The sequence below is a fragment of the Poecilia mexicana genome, unplaced genomic scaffold, assembly GCF_051168715.1.
Source record: "Poecilia mexicana isolate PSO_F unplaced genomic scaffold, ASM5116871v1 scaffold_5, whole genome shotgun sequence".
Classification (NCBI taxonomy): Eukaryota; Metazoa; Chordata; class Actinopteri; order Cyprinodontiformes; family Poeciliidae; genus Poecilia; species Poecilia mexicana.
This window is the reverse complement of record NW_028263374.1, coordinates 12,522,736-12,546,556: the sequence shown is the minus strand read 5'-3', so window position 1 is coordinate 12,546,556 and position 23,821 is coordinate 12,522,736. Positions and strand designations below refer to the sequence as shown.

The window sequence follows — 23,821 nt, the reverse complement described above, 5'->3', positions numbered from 1 at the left end:
AGAGTGTGTTGACTGAAGGACAAATATGCCTGTTTCATGTTGTTGGGTTTGAAACAAATATTTCAAGATGGAGAAAACCTTCACACCTCTTAAAATGTGTAAAAGGACTTAAATAGTTTAACCCTTTTTTGTTACTAATGTTAAATCAGTCTAAATACTTTCTGTTTCAACTCAGGCATGGATGACCAGAATTATTTCTGTCGACAATGTTTTCTTGTGTGACATCATCAAAAAAATAGGAAGACACCATAAGATATCAGAAAGAGAAAATTAATCAAATCTGGTTAATTTTTGGATTCAGCCACTAAAAGCCTGAAGGATAGGGATACGGATCTTTCATCTACTCAAACAAGTTTATACAAATATATACAACATGGTAATGTTCAGCCATCATACAGTCCCACAGATGAACATGTTTTGGTTAAAAAAAAAAGTGTGAATCTGTCCACCTTTCAACCAATGACTGCTGGAGACAAACACCAGCCCCTCCGTGACCCTGCAAGGACAGAGACCGTAATTTTTGGAGAAATGCTTTTTTGTAATTATTATATAAATGTATTATTATTCATTTGATTTTTTTTTTCTAATTTTTGTCTTTAAATACAAAAATTTGCTCATGCTCATATTTTTTGTTTGTCAGATGACATTGTAAAATATTAAATCAGATGTTATCAGTTTTTTTTTTACTTGATTTATCTTTCTACAAAATACTTTTTTACTCTACTTGAGTAATTTCTTGGATGCTTACCTTTCACTCATACTCTTCCTACTTGAGTATCATTTTTGAGTTCTCTATTTCCGATGAGAACTTTCACATCTAAAATGAAAAGCGCCTTCGTCGACGGTGATTCTGACAAACCTGGCAACCCTCTCCAGACGCTTTCTGATGACGTCAAACTTCCGCGACTCCTCGCATGTGACAAACTGAAATCGACTACTTTCCGTTCCAGAAGTGGCTTTTTTTGTGTTCACCTGTGAAAGTTTGGACTATATTCCGTGCTTGAACCCAGCATGGCTTCTACATCAATGCCGCAGAAGCGCTACTACAGACAGCGAGCCCACGCAAACCCGATGGCGCACCACACGTTTGATTAGTGAGTGAAGTTGTCCCATTAGCCTCTTTACTCCCCACAACATTCAATGAGATTTAACTGTGCAGTACCACATGTGCTTTTTTCTTTTCCATTGCGACTGAGCACAGAGGACTGTGGGACTCTTCTGTGGAACTACTGTTGTTTACAGACAATTAGGGGGTTAAAGATGCATAAAATGACCAAATCTCTTGTAATTGGCAGACTGGCTCTTCAACTTGTCAGATAGTATTGTATCAAAAATAAAATGGAAATAATACATTCAGAATTACGGTGTAATTCCTGAAACTAATACTTTGTTTATTTAACCCCAGCATTTATTCTTCGTGGGTCATATTGCGACTCCACATATTAATAGCTAATTTCTTATTATTTCGGTGTCTGGCGATTCAATTCCGATTTTTAGGGTCACAATTCGATGCAGAAACGATTTTAAATTCAGAAACCAATTTTTCTGTTCAAATGGTCAAGAGATTCTGTTTAAATTAGGTGACAAGAAGAAAAGACAATGTAAATAAATAGTATATTTATTTTAAACAATTATATAAGGTTCCTTACTTTCCGATTTCATCAGTTTATATTCAAACAAAAATAGATTTGTACATAAAATTCTGTAACTTAAATTACCAGTATTATGTTAGTTTAAATGTCTGGCTTTTTCTTAACTAAAATAAAAATATTTTGAATGCATATGTTGGGCGAAACCGTCTTCTACTGTGGCCGAATGGTTCGATAGAAGCAGTAAAGACGTACAACTTAAAGGTGTTTTAAAATCAAAATTTTAGCATTTTGATTTATTTTGATGTAAGTTACATTTAAGAGCAAATAAGTTTTAAGATAATTTTTTGTAGCCTTTATTTTTTACATTTTAATTAAGTTGTGTAGACTTGGAAATGCACATTTTTATATTCTCTAATTAATATTTTGTAATTTATTGACATACGGTGCACATTCCCAATTCCTCTGAAGCAACAAGAAGAGTCTTTTGTCTTTTTTTTTTAGCTCCTGTCTGTTTATCCATCAGTATGGGTTTTATTAGAATCTACATGTGATGCGTGTGGCTAGAGTCAGCGTAAAGTCCTGACTGAATGAAAATTATTATAACCTATTTATGTCACGTTAACGAAGAACAGCTGAAAACTTACCGGGTTTATCAACTGCGGTAGCAATTTGGCTCCAGTTCCTCCCCATGTCATTTCTATATTCTTTGCACGAAATGTTGAATAAACATTAATGTTGTTTCCATATATTATCTCCAATGTCCGCTGGACTTCGGGTTGCGCCGTGTCAGCTGTTTGGGATTCCCCTCCGTAATTTCCCCTCAGAAAGCCCAAAGGAGAATCCGGGGTTTCTGATTGGCTACCTGTCACATTCAGCTTTAAGCTCCCGGTCGGGGAAAACCCCAGATTTAGATCGGAGTGGCCATGACGATCCACCGTAACCCACCACACTGCAGGATGATCGGTTACGAAATCACCAGCGACAATCTTAGATCAGCCAACGATCTAAGATTGTCGTAAGGGGAAAATAGGGGCAAAAAATAGTGTAGTATGAACTACACGATTTTTTTTTTTATTGCATTAGGTAGTCGGATATGCCCATCTTCTCTATTTAAATCTCGTGATTACTGAAGGGCAATGTAGTATACAGACTTCATAATCTGCACTTTTTTGGTTGAATGCAATATTTATTTCCACTTTGGCTTTATGTTGTTTAGTTTTTATTCAAGTACGTTTTTTTTGTTAATGGAGACTGAGAATCCATTTTATTTTTGTTTTTGTTTTTGTTTTTTTATTTAGTTTCAGTTCCAGTGTTATGTGTTCTTTTGAAAATAAAGTGTATCTATCTATGGCAGGAAATCACATGCATTATTACGTCATTTCCATTAAATCAGTGTCAAAAGGTCTTGAAACAATATTATCGTTTATCGCAGTAATTTTTTAGACAATTAATCGCTCAGCAAAATTTGTTATCATGACAGGCCTACTTAGTTGTTACTTCATCACACAGTTCCCCAGCCGTAAGGACAATTCAATGCTCCTGATTAACTTTACATAATTTTTGGACTTGCTCCCTAGTATTGAATATTGGTCATTGTCAGAGATAGTGAAGAGAAGAGGACCTGCGATGTGTCACATTTTCAGCTTTGCGCTGCAGTTTGAAGTTCTGAAGTCACCCGACTTTGGGAAATGACTTTTAATAAAACCCATAATGTTAGTTTGGATAAATAATTGTGATCTTATTAGGATTTTCTGTAGCTGACCATGTTTTCCTCCTCCTCTCCAGCCCGGTGTGTCCTGAAGAAATGGACTGGTCCAAGCTGTATCCAGACCTCATACCTGGGCCCTTGTCAGAGACGGAGGGCCCTAAAGTCGAGTTTGCAGACATTGGCTGTGGATACGGGGGTCTTCTGGGTAAATAGGTCGCTGACCTGAAGGCCGGCGCTTTTCTCTGCTATAAAATAGTTCTGTATTGTGTTTCTGTCTTCATCCTTTCTTCTTCTCCTCTTGCCAGTGGAGTTATCGCCACTGTTCCCAGATAAGCTCATGTTGGGCTTGGAGATCAGAGTGAAAGTATCGGATTATGTGCAGGACCGCATTCGGTCGCTGCGTGAAATGAACCCGGGAAGCTACCAGAACATCGCGTGCCTCCGCAGCAACGCAATGAAGTACCTCCCCAACTTCTTCTTCAAAGGACAGGTAGATTAACCTCTATGGGTTTATTGTTGGATTTTCTAAATCAGAAACAAAAAAGTGAGGCAAAGGGGGAAAAAAAGAGGCAAAGACTAGTTATTTTAACACAGTTTGTATGTATTTATTTATTTTTCACACGTTTAAGGTTTGTGTCGGTTTTCAAAATTCTTTGTTTCTTTGTCAGTGGACTGATGAATCGTTAGGCTCTTCGACCAGTCAGATATTATTGGTTTACTTCTCACACACAGTTAGGTCAGAATCAGTAGCCTTGTTTCTCTCAGTCTTATCCAGACCTTGTTTGATCCATTTTCGATATTTATATTTAAGCTAGAAAAATATTTTACATGCGTTTCTAAAAAACAGCAGATTTCAAAACCAGTTGTAAGGTAAATGTGTCACATTTTAATCCATGAAATCCCAGCGGTCACCATGAGATGATCAGGTTCGGAAGTTCAGGAAGAGAACTCCTGTTGATAACAGTAACACAGTTTACTGGTAAATTTACATTGAAAAACTATTTAAAAAACAATAATTAAAACTCACAAGACAAGTTCACAAGAACAACAAGAGATTTTGCTTTGAAGAAAGTTTTAAACGCAAACAGTCCTTTTTTCTGCAAGATTTTGCCCCAAACTGGATTATTTTCCTTTCTTTTATCTCTTCAAACCATCAACTATTGATGGTCTGCAGGACAACATTTCCAATTTCCCACCTTAAACGTAAAAAAAAAAAAGAGCATTTTTCTGTAAAGAAAACACACTGATCCCCATTTTAGCTGTTCAGCTCACTGATTATGGCACCGACTAAAGCCCAGGCCATGTGTTTCATAAAAAGGCGCTTCGTTTATCTTTAACAGATGGAGTTGATGAAATTATGCAGATTATTTAATACATCCAGGAATTTTACAGCGATGGGTTCACTGACTGGGGAAGGACGTCGTGTCGGCTCGGTGCAGAGGCTGCTCACGTTAAATACTGTAATCTAGGACTTGTTTGAACTCGCTTTAGATTACACCGTGTGCTTTGTGTGGGAGGGGGGATAAATTAGCTAACATAGATAAAACAACTTTTCACCTTAAATGCCCCCTGACTGGGAATAAACTTGGAAATGAGCGTGTGTACAGAAGAGCTGTAAAAGTGTCACGTATGTGTAATTCACATCACAAAGGTGTTTCAAATAAAAGTGCACACAAGGAATCAATCTGCTGTGACTTTGCCATGCTGTTCAGGTTAAATCAGAACGATGTGAGCTTTAATTATGCTTCCAGACAGGAGACGCTGTGCCAAACCCAGATTTGAAGCGCTTTAAATGAATTCACATGAACTGAAAGGAAAAGGAGAGAGACTGCTTTTACTTTAGGTGAAGACAAGCTGGATGAAAGTATTCATAACCCTTGACCTCTTTTCACATTTTTTTTTTATCTCTCTCTCATTAGGAATTTATTCGTTAGACCTTAGTAAAAGACTCGCCAACTGGCACAAAAACGGATGAAATGATTTAGGAAAAATACAACAAAAACTCTGAGAAATATGCAGTTCATTTGTATTCAACCCCCTTTTCATGTCATATTTGGTGGTGGCAGCATGATGCTGTGGGAATGCTTTGTTTCAACTGGAGCAACAAAAGTTTTATAGTTTATTGGAAGATAGATGGAACCCAACTAAGCCTGGATAATAAAACAATAACAATATGTGTCACAATAGACACATTATCAGTATCAATAGCAAATACATCTGATTCCAGGGATGTCCAATCTGTGGCCCGGGGGCCATTTGTGGCCCTTGGTCTGATTTTGTGCGACCCCCAACTGCAATCCAACAATGATACAAATTTGTCCTGCAGATGAAGACTTTTAATTTGTAACCAGGGTAAAAAAAAATGTTACCAACATAAACAGGAAAATATAAAGTACAACACAAAGTATTTGTGTTTTTATAACCAAGTTTTAACAAGAGGCAAAACCAAGAGACTTTTACTGAAAGGGCAACTTTGCTGCACCCTAATCAACTTTTATTCTCTCTCAAAAGTGGCTAAATATAGCAAACACTTTGAAAGAAAATGACCCAAATCCTAAATAACCAAAGTCTGAGATTTTGCAGATGTTGGTGCCGTTTTGTATCAACTTTGGGAATGACGTGAGTTAATGTTGAAACTACTTTTCAGGCTACTGAGTGTTGTATTGTCGCTAGCGAGCTGCATGACAGAAGGCTTCAAACAGAAGATCTGCATGATGTGAGCCTCCATTTGCATCTGATTTTGCTTCATCCTTTTCTTTTTGATGCCATACATTTCATACAGGGTCTTGCTGCTTTTCAGCCTCCATTCCTAAAGTAAGTAAAAGTGCGTCCAGGAAAACAGAAACAGCCCAATTACAGTTCGGATCTCGCCTATTTCTGTCCAAATCACTGTGATGCCTATTCCCTTTGGATTAGCATTTTCATGTGACTTCGTAGTTCAGCACCATGTAATTGGTAATTTGAGAGGAAAGTTTTACTTCACAAATTACTGACATGGCCGATTCACACCGGATTAACAACACTGACGATTATTACAAACAACATGTGGTTACTAGGTAAAACTAATCGCATCAGAAAAGGGCTTCAGATGACTAAACAGTTTGGAAAATCCCAGACGATGATGTCACGGCTTCGTAAGCTTCACAACATTTGCATTAATCGGGGAACATCTGTGGATGTGCTCAAACACGCTGCTGCCTTGTGCCACAGCATCGCGACATTAAAACAGAAAAGATACAAGGCAGAGGACTGTGGGCCTTCACTAAGTACGGGGGTGGCAGCATCATGTTGTGGGATGTTTTGCTCTTCATGAAATATTTTGCATCATGAGGGAAGAATATCATCTAAACATTGAAGCAACATCTAACGGCATCAGCCAGGAAGGAAAAGCTCAGGCCTGATTACATATAACCGAATCGGTTCAAAGCAGCTTGAGGACAACAGCGTCAATGTTTTGGCGTGAAGCTCTGACCTCAGGGCTACAGAGGCATTCTGGGTAGATCGCATGTGCGAGCGTGGCGGCCTACAAACCTGACTGAGTTTCACTACTAGGACAATCTGAACTAAGGAAGCCCATGAGGTTTGACTCGAGCTCAAAGGCAAAGGTCACCAAATACAGAGGAAATGGGTCAAAGCTTCTAAAGTTGAAGAAAAATTAAAAAATAAAATCAGTATCTCTGATTAATTTATCAGATTCTGGTTATGCTAAGTGATCTAAAACAGGAACGGTTTAGTCTGATTTAATGCAAAGAAAAATGTTCTGTTTTTCAGTAGTTTTTATAAATTTGTGGTTCCTACTATACGTGTTCATGCCACACTTCAAATATTGATACGTCAAGCATTCTCTACTTTTACACAAATCTTGTTTTTGTTTGGTTTTTTTGTTGGTTCATCCCATAAAATCTCAAGAACTTACTTTGACATTTGTGGTTATAACATGTAGGCCTGTCACAATAACAAATTGTCCCAGACGTTCTTGCAATAAATGATAATATTTGAGACTGTTTTCAAATAATATATTGATATTGGCAGAGCAATGTTGCCTCGCTCTCTCAAAGACTAATACACTTTCATTTTATGCTGAACACTGGAATATATTATATATAAAAAAAAAAATAAATAAATAAAACGCAACTGAAACTAATAAATAAAAAGGAAATAAAAAACCAAAGCCATAAATAAAATGGATTAAGAACAAAAGTATTATTAAGTAATTGCTTAATAACATTGCTAAGTCTGGCCAGGTTCACAGGTTATAAATATATCAGTTCGGGAATCATTGGTTAAGTCGTGTAAACAACGGCTGCGTCTTTTCTCGTTAGTTTTCTGTGCAGCTCATAATTAGCATAAACAAGAACTAAGAGAGGACCACCCAGATCAGATGTTGGGCATGCAGTGCCTCTCTCTCTCTGTCTGTCTCTCTGTCTGTCTCTCTCTCTCTCTCTCTCTCTGTCTGTCTCCCTCTCTGTCTCTCTCTCTCTCTCCCCCCCTCTCTCTCTGTGTGTCTCTCTCCCTCTCTCTGTCTCTCTCTCTCCCTCTCTCTCTCTGTCTGTCTCCCTCTCTGTCTCTCTCTCTCCCTCCCTCTCTCCCTCCCTCCTTCTCTGTCTCTCTCCCTCCCTCTCTCTCTCCCTCTCTCCCTCTCTCTCTCTCTCTCCCTCCCTCTCTCTCTCTCTCTCTCTCTCTCAGCAGCTCGGAGCCCCTGAGGCTGCTGCTGTTCCCGGTGATTATCCCCACATCTTTCTGTCTGTACTAGATGTTATTTATCTTAACTAATAAAAAGTGATTGGAGTTCTCTTTTTCTTTAATATATCAGCCAGACTAATATCAGTGGTGCCTGCACTTGAGCGACTGTCAAAGACAAACGTGGGGAAGTTTGAGGTAGAAAAAAAAACAAGTCCAGGAGGGAAATTCCAGTCTTGCAAAGTTTAAACTCCGACTGCAGAATATTATGAAATGTTCAACAGAGAACTCAGAAGATTTTCTGGCCCATCTGTTTCATTCTTCACTTTAAACGTAAACTTTAAATGAAGGCAGTAAAAACCGTATTTCTAAATATCAATGAACTGTCGACGGAAATTTCCCAAATTCTTCGTTTGGCCAACACAATTGATTTGTTTTCTCTGTTTGCTTGACTAATTGTTCCCACTGTTTGTCTTGCAGCTCAGTAAGATGTTCTTCCTGTTCCCTGACCCTCATTTCAAGAAGACCAAGCACAAATGGAGGATCGTCAGTCCCACGTTGTTAGCAGAATACGCCTACACACTCAGGATCGGGGTATGTTTGAGCGCCGCTCGTGTGCAGAGTAACAAAAACGTTAAGAAATGACCGTTGAAACCATTTTGCGTTTTAATGCACGTTGAATTGTCTACTGAGTTCAGCTTTACGACTGCATCTGAATAAATCAGAATATCATCAAATATTGATTTTATTTTATTAATTTAGTCAGTTACATCTTCCACAAGGAGGGCAGGCTTAAAAGAGTACATTTTTTGAAGAAGCTGGTTGTTAGCAATAGTGAAGGAAAGTTGAGTGGAAGGAAAAAGTGTGGCAGTAGAATGCTCATTAGCAACACTGATACAGAGGATTGTGAAGTAAAGTCTATTCAGGACTTTGATTTTTCTCCCTTCTGTCTGCCTCGTCTATCATCATAATGTTTGAAACTCTTTGCGTCTCCTGGACTGATTTTATGCTCCCGATGACTGTAATTCATGAATGATGCGAGTGACGGAGACTTTTCCATGAAAAAGTATTTTACTTACAGTGGAAAGTGCAATAAACACACTTTTATTTTCTCTTTAATTTCATATTAAATAGCACAACGTCGATCCTGTGACTTTTACATGAAAGCAAACGTAATTAAAAAGATTTACTTTTAATTAAAGTATTAAATGTGGCTAAAAACAAAGAAAATCCTTTTTTATTTCTGAGGAAAGATTATATATTTTTTTCTCTAGTCAATCCTAAAATAATTTGCAAACTTATTTGCCTTTCTCTTAATGAAGAAAACATACAAAACCCAGTGTAGGTTTTGGTTCTGCAGTGATTTACACATTACTGTTCTACAAAATGTTTGACGACTTTAATTGTAATCTTGCTTGATCAGTTTATTACTGAGTAAGTTAAAAAAAATTATAATTTAGTTTTTATAATGTTAGTTTAGATATTTTTTGCCGGTGCTGTGAACTTGAAGATTTTGTCTCACGTGAGATATAAAGGCATTAAGATGAAGGTATTTATATAGATATAAAGGTGTAGGCCATTATATCTCTATAAAATGAAATCATGTTTATATTTTTATGTGATTAAAAAAAAAAAGCTATGCTCAGCTGTAGTTAATCTATGTAAAACTTTAGTTGAATTACTGAAATAAATTCCCTTTTTGATGCTCCGATTTACACACAAGCTCATTTTTATCTTCATTTTAAACCTGCTGCAGCAGCGGAAAGCTTTTTCCTCCCCTCTCTGTCATTTTATCAGCAGTTTGTGTTCAGCAGAAATCAGTGAATTCAGTGAAATCGGTTTGAGCAAGCGGCCAGCCGGGTGACGCCCCCACCCACCCGGCCGGTCGGAGCCGCCCCTGCTGCTCTGGGACATTTGAGCAGAGCAGCGCCGCTGATGGAGGGTTCAGAGAACAATGGGAGGCTTGTGTCTAAATTTGACTTTATTGTTTTTCCTCCACTGACGGATTGGTGCGTGTGTGTGTGTGTGTGTCGACGGGCCTTCGGCGTTGGCGCGTTGCCACGCATTCGCTGCTGGGTGGGAAGACTGTCAGGAACCTGCCTATTTATAGAGCTGCTCTCACAGCGTGTCATTTAGTCATCACTTTGGGTTGGATTTAAAATATGCTCAGACGACACCCTAAACAGTACACAGTAGTGATTGAGCAACGGAGATTGATGTGGTTGCACTGCTGATAACGCCATCTCTCATCATCGCTCTGCCCCGTTAAAAAACCCCCACAAAAAAAACGAAGTTTTACGTGCTGAAATGCACCACTGTGGAAATTTGTTCCACTGCTGAGCTTCCTAAGAAATCCATTTTCTGGTAACTTTATCTTCCCAGCCAGCAACGCAAACTGTACCGACACAGGTGATTCACCTCTGTACTGTCTGTTTGCTATTTTTATCTCTTTTTTTTTTTTTTTACATAAATTACCCTGTAAGGGTGGTGAAAGCATCAACTTTGAGCCCAAACACTGAACTTTTCAGAAAAAAAAGAGCAAATTTTATTATCAGGGGAAACGTTTACCTGGATGATAACTGGATGTGTGTTCGAACAACAGTAAAAGTTTGTTCGCCTGTTTTTTTCCCAGAAGTGTCCTAATGACCTTCATGTGAATTTTTTTTTTCTTCTTTCCTGGTTGCTTCAGGGCTTGGTGTACACCATAACAGATGTGGAGGAGGTGCACCTCTGGATGGTGAAGCACTTCAGCGAACATCCGCTGTTTGCACGTGTGCCAGAAGAGGATCTGGTATGTCCACACGCAGCTTTTAACCCCGAGTTCCTGGAAAGAAAACGTCAAATTTAAGGATGTGAAATTCAGTGTTTTCACACTTAGCTTAAGTTACTTTTATGTCAAGCATTAAAAAAGTTATTCTCTACTATACAAGTAGTATTTATCCTGAAACGTCACTGTGTTTTAAGATTTTGCATAATTTTAAGGTGATTTTTATGGGTTTTTTTAATTATTTTTATCAACAAAAAACTGAGATGTTTACATTCAGCTCCCCTCAATCTACACTTAGAAACATCTACCAGCTTCGTACATCTAAACATGAGAATCCTTCTGATTGGCTGCGTTTTTCATCCGAAACGTTTTATTTCTTGCTTCATCAGAGTCAATGAAATTCGAGCAAGGTTTTATCAGGCTTTATTGTCCGAAGAGCATCAACACTTCCTGTTTCTGGGCCTTAATTCTCCCCCTGAACCTTGAGTTGAAAACCTCACACGGAGAGAGATCGCTGTCACATCCGATCTCATTGATTTAATACACCTGACTTTTATTTTGAAATTAACTACACAGTCCCAGTTCTGGTGAAGTGGCTGCTAAAGTGTCCACAACTTTTAAACTTCTCAGTGTTTTTCCCCACTACAACCAAAAAACTCTCTTTTTTTTTTAGCTAATATAAATCTGAAAAGTGTTTCTTTTTTTGAGTCCCTACTTCTCTGATACCCCTAAATACAATTCAGATCCTTTGTGGGTCACCTGGTTAGTAAATACAGTCCATTTGCGTTCACTTCAGTTCCCTGAACACCTCAGAGGTTCGCTTGACCCGACGGGTCAGGCAGAGGCTTTAAAGCAGGATTAGGTTGTAAAACATATAAGATGATTGTTGAAAGAAAGCAAAAAGAAGATTTGAGACTCGAGTGGAGGTTCATCTTCCAGCAGGAGAAAAGCTCTAAACATGCAGCCAGAGCTGCAATCAAACTGTATTCACATGTCGATGTGGCCTAGTCAAAGTCCAGACCTAAATTCATTTGGAAGTCTGTGGCCCGGTTTGAAGTTTAATGTTCAGAGACGTTCTCTGTCTTGACTGAGATTACAGGATTATGCAAAGGAGACGGGAGAAAAGGTTTATGTGTGTAAATCTGCTGGAGACACTTTCAGCTGTTCTCAGTCAGAAAGGATGAAACATGCACACCTTTCAGAATATTATTCAAAAAACACTTAAAAACCATGTTTTAAATGATTTTTAAATGAGCTTCATTGTGTTGGTCTACCACATAAATCCCAAATAAAACACTGAAGTTTGTGATTGTAGCAAAAGGAAACATGGGGAAGTTTAGCAGCTGTGAATCTGACTGTGTTTTAGCTGCTGCTACTTTTCATATCTTCAACAATAAACGGATACATTAGATATCCGTGCAGCTGTGCCGTTTAGGACTAGATGTGCGTTATGATTACGCCAAGTGATCTTTGCACAGCAGCGTGGAAAACTCACAAAGTGTCAGAGAGCTTTGGACCTGCGGCAAAGTCCAAATGATCCCCGATTCTGATATTTGTTCTTAAACACATCCTCTCTGAGTAACGTTTGGAGGATTTAATTTGCTCAAAGTGAACCAAATCATGCAATTTTCAGATGTTTTTTTTTCTTTTCAGACCTCTGTGGTCTGAATGTCACCAAGTTTTTAATATTAAATATCGTTTAATAATAATATTTCACATTACAGGTGGATGATGTCATTATAAGCCGCTTGAGCTCCTGCACTGAGGAAGGAAAGAAGGTGCAGAGGAACGGCGGGAAGACCTACCTCGCAGTTTTCCAGAGGATTGAGGATCCGCTCTGAAATCAGACACTTTGGACTTTAATGCAATACTTTAATGTGTTTAACTACATGGACATGAAAGCTCCTCAGTCGTCTAAAGACTTCTTCTGCTTAAACACCGAGTGAAAACAATGGTGTTTAAACAATTTCTTTTTTATTTATTTACATTTTTTTCAATGTACATTTCCCTCACCAGCTCACAAGACACTCCTCATTTTGAGGTTTGTTTTTTTTTTTAATTTCAGATCTGGTTGAGTAAACTATGCAGCTTTTATAAGACAAGACCTCTGTGTTTTCTTCGCGTACCATTCCTTCAGCGACTTGTTTGTTTTGGGTCGTCATCTGGCTGCAAGATTAGAGAGTTTTCTGTCATGGCTCGACATGATGAACAATTATCCTCATCTATCGGCCCATCTTTGTGAAGCTCAAATCAAAGCGGTGCACAGCAGGAACAGTGGCATTCAGTGTTCGTTGTGTGATTGCTGGCTGTATATTACATGTCGGTATTTGGGTCTGTTGGGTATGGAAACGCAGGTCTGAAAAGGCCTTGTGCTGCTTCAGGCTGTGGTGATTATCAACAGGACAGCACATGCCTTCACGTTCATAACCCAGACACTGGAAAAACTGAGCCGAGCCAGGAAATACTGAACCCTAAATACTGGTTCAGGTCTCCAACTGAGACGTGTCTGACTTGTCAGGGTAAGCTTTTTTGTTTCTGCATGTCCTACATGAAACATTTTTCCAACCAAAGCCAGGTAAACTTGAACCACACTAAACTCTGAACAGTAGATTAAATGCCGCACATAATTTCTCACATATTGGAACGCGTCAACCAAAGCATCCCGGACACCTGAAGGTGAAGGGCAACGATGTTTTTGTAGCGACTCCTGGGAAAAACCCCAAGGTTGACCCAAACATAAGCCGGAGACCAAACACTTCCCGGTGCTCCGGTGGCTGCGGTTTTCCCAGGTGATTGAAGGATTCTTCCCATGTGACCGTCTGCTCTTCACACAGCACAAAAATAAAAAAAAGAGAGAGAAGCTACTCAGGAATGGACGCAGCAAAAGGCCTGAGGCACTGACCTGGCCCTAAAATTCCCCAGATTTCAGTCCAGCGACGCATCCCCAGGATCTGCCGGCACAAGCCCCGATCCACGGAGTTACGGATTGCAGTTCTGCGTAAAGATTGTGGACATAAATCATTGGCACAGAAGTCTGAGTGCGGTAGTATGAACAACCAGGCAAAAAAAAAAAAAAAGATCTCAGTAAAAAATCGGAATCAAGCCTGAAGACCTGCAGTGTGAACGCAGCCTTGGTGCCGATTGGAAACGGACACAGAGATCCACCACTTCCTGGGAGTCACTTCCTGTTTCCTCCTTACAGCAGGAGAGTGTTTGGTTGTTTGGTTTTTGTTCAATAAATCAAATTTTAAGTTATCCCCATGCGTTTCTTCCCATTATTCCATCCCCTTGATGACGCCTCCTTTTGCCTTCACACTCAGAAATTTGTTCTGTTTTGACATGATACAAAAAGCCTCTTTGACTTTCCTAAACATCACTTTAAAAGTCTGATGTGTTACTATAATAATGGCGTCACACAGATTAGCTGCACATTTGTTAGCCGCTCATCCATGACGCGATGCTATTGGACTGATCAGTATTTCACCTTTGGATCCATCCCACCACTAAATGTTGCAGCTGAAACCAAGACGGGTGAAACCCGGCAGCGCCTTCCCGGTTCGTTATTGTCCGGTTTTGGTGAGTCTGTGCGACCTGCAGCCTCGGTTTCCTGTTTTCAGAAAACAGGACGGGCCTCTGGTCTGGTCTTCTGCTGCTGTAGCTCATCTTCTTCCGGGATCATCGTGTTGAGCCCTCAGAGGTGCTGATATGCTGGCTCTCCTTTATCTCAAACCACTCTGCTCCTTCTCCTTTGACACCAGCATTTTAATCCACACAAATGCAGCTCACTGCTCGTTTCTGGACCGTTTTCTAAAACCCCGAGCGGCGGCTGCGCTTGAACGCCTCTAATATTTTGAAACCAGCCAATCAGACGCCAGCAACTGCGTCACATTCAGAGTCACGTTAAACTCCTTTTCTTCCCCGTCCCGATGCTCAGTTTGGACTAGAGCAAGTCGATGTAAACCCCTTCTACTTAATAAGGTCATGAAATATCACTAACGAATGGAAACATCAGGATTTTATGCCTGGAGCAGGGATTTCCTGTTTCTTTCAAACGTTTAAATACCACCAGTCACCATATGGTTTGCTAATTACAGGATGTATTCACCGGATTACTTTTACAATGCGAACATTAATCGCTCCAATAAAGCACTGATGCAGATGAGGACATGCTCTTCCCTATTTTCACTTATTGCTACCACGTGGCAACAAAGCCCTTTCAGCGTGCCAACACTGCATCACGCAGCAGCAGCAACATTTAGTCATCACGCAGGATTTTACGGGGCGAACGAGCTGCGAGTGTTGCCTCTGCGGAGAATCCATTACATCTGGATGTCTGAATGTTGTGGAGGTCAGGGGTTAATCCTCCTCTGGACGTGTTGAAAGGTGGCAGCTGCCTGCTGTTATCGTTACATAATCATAACAGCTCCACTGTGCCTTTTTTTTTTTTTTTCTCCTCAGGTTACCACACATTCTTCGCTGCGTGTGGAAAACCCAGCTAACCAAATAGCTTCGTTTAAGCTTCTCCCTTGTCTTCACTACAGCTGGGTAAAGTCTGACCTTTTGGGAAATTTGCTTTCATAGTTTTTGTTTGGCTAGAGTTGGATAGTAATTCATGGGTTTATTGCACGATCAGCTAAAACTATGTGCCCTTTGTAGTATTTATCTAGCTCAATTTTTAGATTTTAATCGTTTGGGAACAGGCCTTTTTTTTTTTGATAATTTAGCATCTTCTGTTATTGAACAATCTTGGAAATGCGCTGCTCTTTCTTCCCCACTATGACAGGATTTTTCAGGTTCAGGAACTGTGAAAGTCGCGGCGACCCTTTGACTAGAGCTGTTTGGGAAAATAACGGTTTAATGTCCAGTTCTCCACTGACACAAGTGTGTGATCTATCTCGATGGATGAATAAAGGTTTATGAACCTTTATTCATCCAAAAGGAGTGTGTGACCGAGCTAGAACAGTTTATGAACCTTTATTCATCCAAAAGGAGTGTGTGACCGAGCTAGAACAGTTTATGAACCTTTATTCATCCAAAAGGAGTTCCCCCGCCCCTTTTAATGTAAAGAGTTTCAGTGAAAACTGCAGCTCAGCAAAGAGGACACAGGAAGTTAGATCAAACCTTGGTTTCACTTACCTGGAAGCTCAAATGTTAGAAATTTGAACAGGTCAGGAGTGAATTAAGATTACTCAGAAAAGTGATTCCCCTGAACTGTCGGAACAACCCGACCCAACACCGCGACACAGAGCTACACTTTATTTAGCGGTCTTTTCACCTCCGTGACAAACAAAGGCCGAGGACAGGATGGGCGTCAGTAATATTAACACAAAACAAACTTGAGCAGAATTACACGGCTGGCTCCGAAGTTCACTGTCAAATACTCTTTGCTTCACCAGACAGACCAGTAGTGTCCATTCATTGTTGCCGTATCAGCAGTCCAGACTGTTGTCACATATCCTCACATTAAATGAAATCAGTTATAAGATGGAAAGTCTTTGCTTATTTCTTTGACAAATAACACTGAAATAATGTCTAACCTAATGTCTGTTTTCTGTTCTGTGAAATAAATGATTTTAGATCATGTTGATTCGTAAAGTTGCCGTTGTGTGTTTACTTCAACGATACTTAAATTATGGTGAGATTTGAACAGGAAAAACCTCCTTGAAAACGATTCTTTTCTTATCCATTTACAAACGATGTGACGCACCTGTGTGTGATTCTAATCATCGTAAGTTGGACTAAATATGTGGGCGTCCTAATTTATTCCTCAGCAGAAACATTTATTTTTATTTTACAAAAAATGTAGGTCTTCCTTAGTTTAAAATGGCTATAATGCTTATAGTATTGATCAAATTTATACCTGTAAATATGTTTTAAAAGAGCACGTGTTTGTGTTTGACTAATGCTTGGTGTAAGCACGATGCCTTTATGCACAAGTCAAGCTTTTTATAGCACATTTCAGCAGCAAGGCAGTTCAGACTGCTTCACACAACAACAGGAAATATTATCATTAAATAAACATTAAATATACTGATCAGCGTTCCAGTTATTATGAATCAATGGCAATATGAACAGGTGGGGGTTTAGCCTACACTTAAAGTGTAGGCTAAACAAACCCCCTTAACTCAGTGTTTCGGCTGTTTTAAAGTTTTCTGTAAGTTTGCTCCAGATTTGTGTTGCATAGAAGCTGAATGCTGCTTGGTTCTGAGGATGCAGCCTGGACCAGAACCAGAAGACCTGAGTGGTCTTGTCTTTAAGTTTTCCTCCCTGAAACACAGAGAATAATCACATGAATTAAATATTAAAAATTAGAATTTTTCTAAACGTATGTTAAGCAGGTTATCATTATTGAACTATTTTCTAGATTATCTTTATAAAATCGTCTTTATGTGAAGAAAAAAAATTTGCTTTAGCTTCAGAATGCCACAAAACGTCTCCATCACCCTCGACTGGAAGTCCTCTCAGACAAACAGGGCTTAATTCTGTTTTACACCAAGCTACTTTTATTATTTCTTGCTATAAATTTGTTTCAAAATCCTCAAAATTCTGTCAGAAGTTAATAAAAATAGTTTGTTTTGCCTGTTGGCTGAGATTATAATACGTCTGCCTCAAAGACCAGGAAGAAAGACTTAATTCATCTTCATGTTTGGTCATAGCCGTTTGTGATTTATTTAATTAAGACAGACTTAAATGATCTTTGCAGCTCACCTTTTTCTACATAGAAGTAATAGGAGATATGAAATTAATTGATGATTTGTCCTACAATAAGAAATGGGCCCAAACAGAGTCCTGGGGAACCCCACCTCGGCAGACGATGTGGTTCACGGACTGAATGTGGTCAGAGGCCTTCACAGTTTGCTGTGGGTGCATAACTCACAAACATCTTTCGAGGATCTGTGTTCTCTAATGCTGAAAGAAACCATTTTTTATCCTTCACGTGAAGCGGGTGAAGACAGTTGACAGAACGGGAGCACTCCAGCAGCAGAGGAAGTGATGGAAACTGTGGCTCTAAGATGACGTGGATGGTGCTGCAAGGCGAGGGCTGCAGGTGAGGCTGCAGGTGGGGCAGCAGGTGGGGCTGCAAGGCGAGGGCTGCAGGTGAGGCTACAGGTGGGGCTGCAAGGCGAGGGCTGCAGGTGAGGCTACAGGTGGGGCTGCAAGGCGAGGGCTGCAGGTGAGGCTACAGGTGGGGCTGCAAGGCGAGGGCTGCAGGTGAGGCTGCAGGTGGGGCTGCAAGGCGAGGGCTGCAGGTGGGGCTGTAGGTTTTTGCTGGAGTTTGGAGCGGTAGCGTAAACAGCAGCCAAAGAAAAGGAGCAAGTCGTCTATCTGGATGTAAACAGTCGTGGTTGTGAGCGGGATAGTACATCATATCTAATCTCAGCTGCTAGCTTGCAGTTAGCAATGTTCTTTAGGCAGAGGGAGGAAAAACGCTTCCAGATAAAGCAGAAATGGTCAATAAGCCTGAAGTTGAGAGCGAGCAGGTGACTGAAGCAATTGGATCCAAACCTACCAGCGAGATAAAAACAGATCTTCCTCTGCAGCCTGAACAGCAGCGTTGTCTGCATAGAGCTACATTTCTCAGATCCTCTGAAGGCCCTGTGATCAGATCTGGTCCTGACACTTTCCCATCTAAGCTTTTGCTTTGGCTGACCGCTTCATGCAGGATGAGATGTGATCTATATTATATAATCAATTTATAGCTCAGAGAACAGACTTTAAAATACTGTTGCTAGTTTTTAAACCACTGAACGGCTTTGCACCGCACTACAGATCTGCTGTTGTTATATCAACCTTCCAGACCTCTCAGGTCTTCTAGTTCTAGTTCTGGTTCTAGTTCTGGTTCTGGTTCTAGTTCTGGTTCTGGTTCTGGTGCTCTACATCCTCAGAACCAGAACCAAATTAGGAGAAGCAGCATTCAGCTTCTATGCACCACAAATCTGGAACAAACTTCCAGAAAACTACAAAGCAACCGAAACATTGAGTTCCTTTAAATGTAGACTAAAAACCAGCTGCTTAGAGCTGCTTTTGAAACATTAATCAAAATTTTAATGCGTAACAACGGCAAAATGTAACATTTCAATCGTTGTCTGTGTTCAATGACTTTGTAGTTCTGGTTTTTTTATTATGTAAAGCACCTTGAAATCCCTTGTTGCCGAAATGTGCTACACAAATAAATTTGATTGATTGATTTTCATATTTCGTGACTAGGTTTCCCTTTGTGTCATTTAATAAATGTTCATATATATTGACATTTAACACAACTCTCTGCGAATGAGCCATGAGTTTATGACACAGCTCAAATTTTGATCTCTGGCCATTCAGAGCAGGAAATCATCTGGACCATTTCATGATCAGCCGGTGATAAATCTGAGAAAAAATGCTGTGTTTTGTTGTTTTATCTGAGTGTGACTGAGCATACATAAATATGAATTGTTTTAATTTTATTGTTTGGAAGTAATTGCCATTTTAACACATCTGGGAAGCAGAAAAGTTCAAAAACCAACTAAAAAAACAAAATAAATGTGCATTTGAATGATACTTCAGCTGCGTTAGTTTTAAATGTATCGTTGGGTATTTGAGAAATGTGCGAACTTTAAAGGTCTGAGTTTTCTGAAACGCTCAGCGCGAGCTACAGTACCGAACCAAAAGATCAATTTATTTAGAGAGTTTTTACACATCTTTTTCAGGGTTGCTAACCAATTTTATCCACATCTGTGAATTATATAATAACATAATATAGTACCTTGTTAAATCTTCAAACTAATACAAAAGTCAAATCTTTTCAGCTCTAAGTCACCTAGCCATGTAGAGCCACGTTTTCAAGATGTTTTTACGATGTTTTTATGTTTTCTAGCTACACGGTTTAACTCGGTCCGTGTCCAGCTGTGTCCAGCCGACACACGTCAGGGCAGAAAGTGGCTCCTGCTCTCAGATGTTCATGGTAAACGTTGCTGCTGCCCCTATAGGGAGAAGCAGCTGTGGGCAGTGAATGTTTATACCTGCTGGGCATGACCTCAGTGCTGACAGCATGCATGATCACTGAAACACATGGCCAAGCGGTCATCAGTCATGTCTAGACAGCTGCGTGCTGGTAAAATCTTTATTTAGGCATTTTTATTGTGACAAAAACAAAGTGTTTGGCCCTAAATGTCTTCTTATGTGTTTTTAAAATGTTGTTTTATACCTTTTGTGACTTTCTGATGACTCAGAAAGTCCAGATGTGAAATCATTTCTGTTTTTAGTCATCCATACGTTCAGCAGCTGTGTGATTCTCTGTTTTAAATAAACCAATAAATTAAATTTATCTAAGCCTCCTCAGCGTGTCAAATCCCTGCAGAGGCCTGCTAATGAGCCATTATTTGATTCAGATATGTTGAACCAGAGAACAAACTAAAACCTCCAGCCATACCAGCCTTTGAGGATCGACTTTGGACACCACTGGCTTACACTAAAATGTGAGTTTCTTAATATTTGTATGATCAAATGTTTTAATTATGTTCTAGCTTAGTGGAACATCTTGTTTTCCTCCATTGTGAGCTGTGGTTTTGTTACAACCAGCCAGAATAAACAAGTCTGGACTAACGAGGAGAACAGGCCAACAGCTAAAATTAGATATGTGTTGCTTCATACCTAAAATGAGATCTCATGTCAGGGGTTCAAAAATACAACATACAAACAAATAAATAAGTAAGTATGATAAATACATTTTTTCAACCACAGACAACACAGAGGTCAAGTATCTGTTCTTCCTGTGCAGCTTGGCGAAGATGGAGAGGACCCTTCAAGTTCATCCACATCTTCTGTCTGGATGCCTTTGTCTCTGGTATTTACAGATTTAATTGAAAGGAAAAACCAATCATTTTCTTTGTGATCACTCCCAGCCTTAGCAGGTTTGTGTCTCACGTCAAGCTCAAGCGTGAAGACGGATCATTACCCACAGCACGTGTGCACTCGCTGCAGTACGTCATATAGGACCCAAATGAACAACTCTTTCTCTTATGTCAGACACATCTGCTGCCCAGATGTGCTCTTAACCCAACAGATGCCTATTTCCACACCCTAAACACCTATTTTACATCCAGTACATGAAAGTGTTATTTATTTATTTTTAACTGCGCAGTCTTCATGAATTACCACATATGTACTAGTAAAAGTCTTTATTTAGAAATGTCATTGCTGTTTCTTGTCCCTCGCTCTTCATTACCACGTCTTCGTATCACATGTGCTCTCAAAACACTGCTGGCCGTTTGGCAAATGGTCAATTCAACTCAGTTCATCTAACTGGTTTCAACCGCACGCACGTAAAAGAGCAAAAATAATTTGCAAAAAGCTCAAATGTTGGGAAGAAGTATATTATACTGGAATTTTTAAAAATAAAACAATACAAAATAGTGAATAACGTGCTTATAGAGCACAAAGAGGACGGAAAGGCTATATGCGGTTCACAAATTTGACTGTTTTAACCAATTTAACTTTTCTGCCGTCGTGCTGCGCAATACTTTGGAGGAAAAAACGAACAATCTACTTCTTTACATTGAACACACCACTCCCACAGTGAAACACGGCAGTGGAGGCATCATGCTGTGGGGATGCCGTTCTTCAGCGGAGACAGTGAAGGTGTTTGGAGCTGACGGTCAGATGGACGGAGCTAATTCTGGATAAATAAATGTTTGAGTCCACAAAAGACTTTAAACTTTGGGAATCACCCTAAACAATAAAATAAAATAAAATAAAATAAAATGGTTTAGAGTTAGATCAAAAAACGTGTGCGAGCCAAGTTAATGTAGTTTATATTTAAAATATTTGTTTTGCTGTTAAGACTTATTTTTGCTTAATTAGAAATTTAATAAGTGAATTCATGCCTTAAATTGGGGTAAAGATTTTATATACCATCTGTGTTGACTTGATGAATTTTCTTTAAAAGTCGGTTTATAGTTTAAAAAGCCTCTTCGTAGTTTGTTTGTTGTTGAGGAAAACTTAGGCCTGAGATGTAAGAACATGTTGCAAACTGTAGAAAAACAAAAATTTGTTTTGTATTTCTTTACACTGGAGTCATGCGGAAGTTTTTCCTCCTTGAATAAAAACGAGTAAGATTTAGGAAACTAACACAGCAGGATCATTTATAAAATTGGGCCTTAACATAAATCAAGTTGAGAATTTGTTCAAACTTTTACAATTAATGTCCACAATCACTTTCTGAGCTTCAGGTATTTTACACAGACAAAGGAGTTAACTTTAGCTCATTTACTCTCTGTTTCGGTACGACTCGTTGATAATTTGGCTAGAAACATCTTTCAGTGTGGCTTGCTTTAAATAAACTAAAATTTAATGTTTCAGCCCCAATTTGTCCTCATGTGATCAGGTAACAGCAGCAGGAGCTGCAGCAGCCAATACAGTCACTGTTATGATGTCAGTGTCATTATAACATTTGAAAATGTCTTTGTTAGATCAGTAAAATCAGCCATAATGCATAAAAACAGCTGCGGAAACCATGTGAATAGAATTAAACTGTAATTTTTAAAATAAAACTAGAGAAGTGAACTAATGCATCACCGTCGCCTGGGCGGTGTGGCTGACAAATCCTGCAGAGACGTCAATGCAACAAGCAGGAGGAGTCAAGTTAGTGTCTAATGCGAACGTTTATAAATGCCTTAGTCTGGACTTTAAAGTAAATGAGACATCATGAGATCACCTTCACTTGCGACATTTTCAGTTATTGATCAGGCTTTAAAAAAAAAAAAGGGGAGTAGCTACTTTCTTGCATCTACTTCCTGTCCAAAATTATTCATACCCTTGATAGATTTAAATGTAAAGTTTTTTAAGAAATGAGACAGGAATCACTCAAAACACAATGAAACAAAGTAAAAAGGTCATAAATATATATATTTTTTTAAAAATTAGCTATTTTTTGCAGATTATTATTTTTTTAATAAATGGAAAAATCATGTGTCATTGTTTGAATCAAAGTGTTCTTTTAATTGCTGACCAGCTTTTTGTTCGTTTCCAGTCTGGGATCTATGGACCGCTCCAAAATGTTAATATTACTTCCAGCCAGAAGAAATATAAAAGTTTGGTTGGTTGTCTTCAAGCCGTAGCAGAGAAAACATTGGTACATTGAATGAAATTAATTAAATGTGCATTTATGACAAACGAGCCCATATTACAGATTGTTGCACATGACTTTGGGAAATCAACGTCAACAGGAGAATTTCACCCCGTCTCTTTATAGGGTACAAATAAAACACAAACAGCTTACCATAACTGGCATTGCTATGGGTTTTTTTTTGTAATGCAATGATGTAGAAATTTATTATATAACCTTTATAAATGTGGAAGTTGGTGTTAATTCAACCTGCAAAAAACAAACAAATGTCATCTAAACAATGTCTGACAGATTTAATATATTGACATTTGAGACACTCATGAACCTAAAAACTGTTCATGTCCAGCCTTGAGTTGAGATTGTCAGCAGGTTCATTTGAAGGTGAGTTAAGGTGATTTTCTGACTCCAACCAATCGGAATCGGTGCCTTGAATTAAGAAACCAAATGAGCGCTCCACGCCACCTGTCCACCATGTCAGAGGAAGTGAAGCAAATCATTATAAATCCAATCCTAAACGTGGTTCTTCGTCTGGTTTCTCCTATTTTTCCTCCATCCTAAACTTTCCAAATTAAGGTTCTGCCATCATCTGACGTTGGCGCACCAGGGTTGACATCAGGGCCATCAGTGATGTCGGTAGCTCTGGTGTCCGGAGGAGAGACACAGGAGGAAGAAACCAGGCCCCTCCGGAGGTCTTCGTCATTCCAACGTGTTTGTTGTTCACTGAAAGCAGCAACCCTCCTATAGGCAAAGGCAGACCTGTGCAGGTATGTGAAGCTTAATCAAGATATGTCACCATCTGTGATGTTGTAAAACATTTCGTTCTGTAACAGGACTGTTAAGAGACACATAAATTAACTAAAAAAAAATAAAAAATTAAAACCACTGATCGAATGCACGTTTGTCTCAGTGCAACCCAAACTCTGCAGAGGAGGTGCAAGGGGAGACCCTGCAAACCCTCCCCAGCCCCTCAG

The 23,821-nt window shown here is 39.3% G+C and overlaps 1 protein-coding gene across 1 annotated transcript; it reads left to right on the top strand.

Moving 5' to 3' along the window:
• Positions 1-651: 651 nt before the first annotated feature.
• Positions 652-12,849, top strand: mettl1 (methyltransferase 1, tRNA methylguanosine). Its single transcript, XM_015006404.2, has 6 exons — positions 652-1,094; positions 3,378-3,505; positions 3,606-3,790; positions 8,461-8,574; positions 10,670-10,771; positions 12,472-12,849. Exons 1-6 carry the CDS (start codon positions 1,012-1,014, stop codon positions 12,586-12,588), a joined length of 729 nt encoding a protein of 242 aa, XP_014861890.1. The 5' UTR covers positions 652-1,011; the 3' UTR covers positions 12,589-12,849.
• The last annotated feature ends 10,972 nt before the right edge of the window (positions 12,850-23,821 follow it).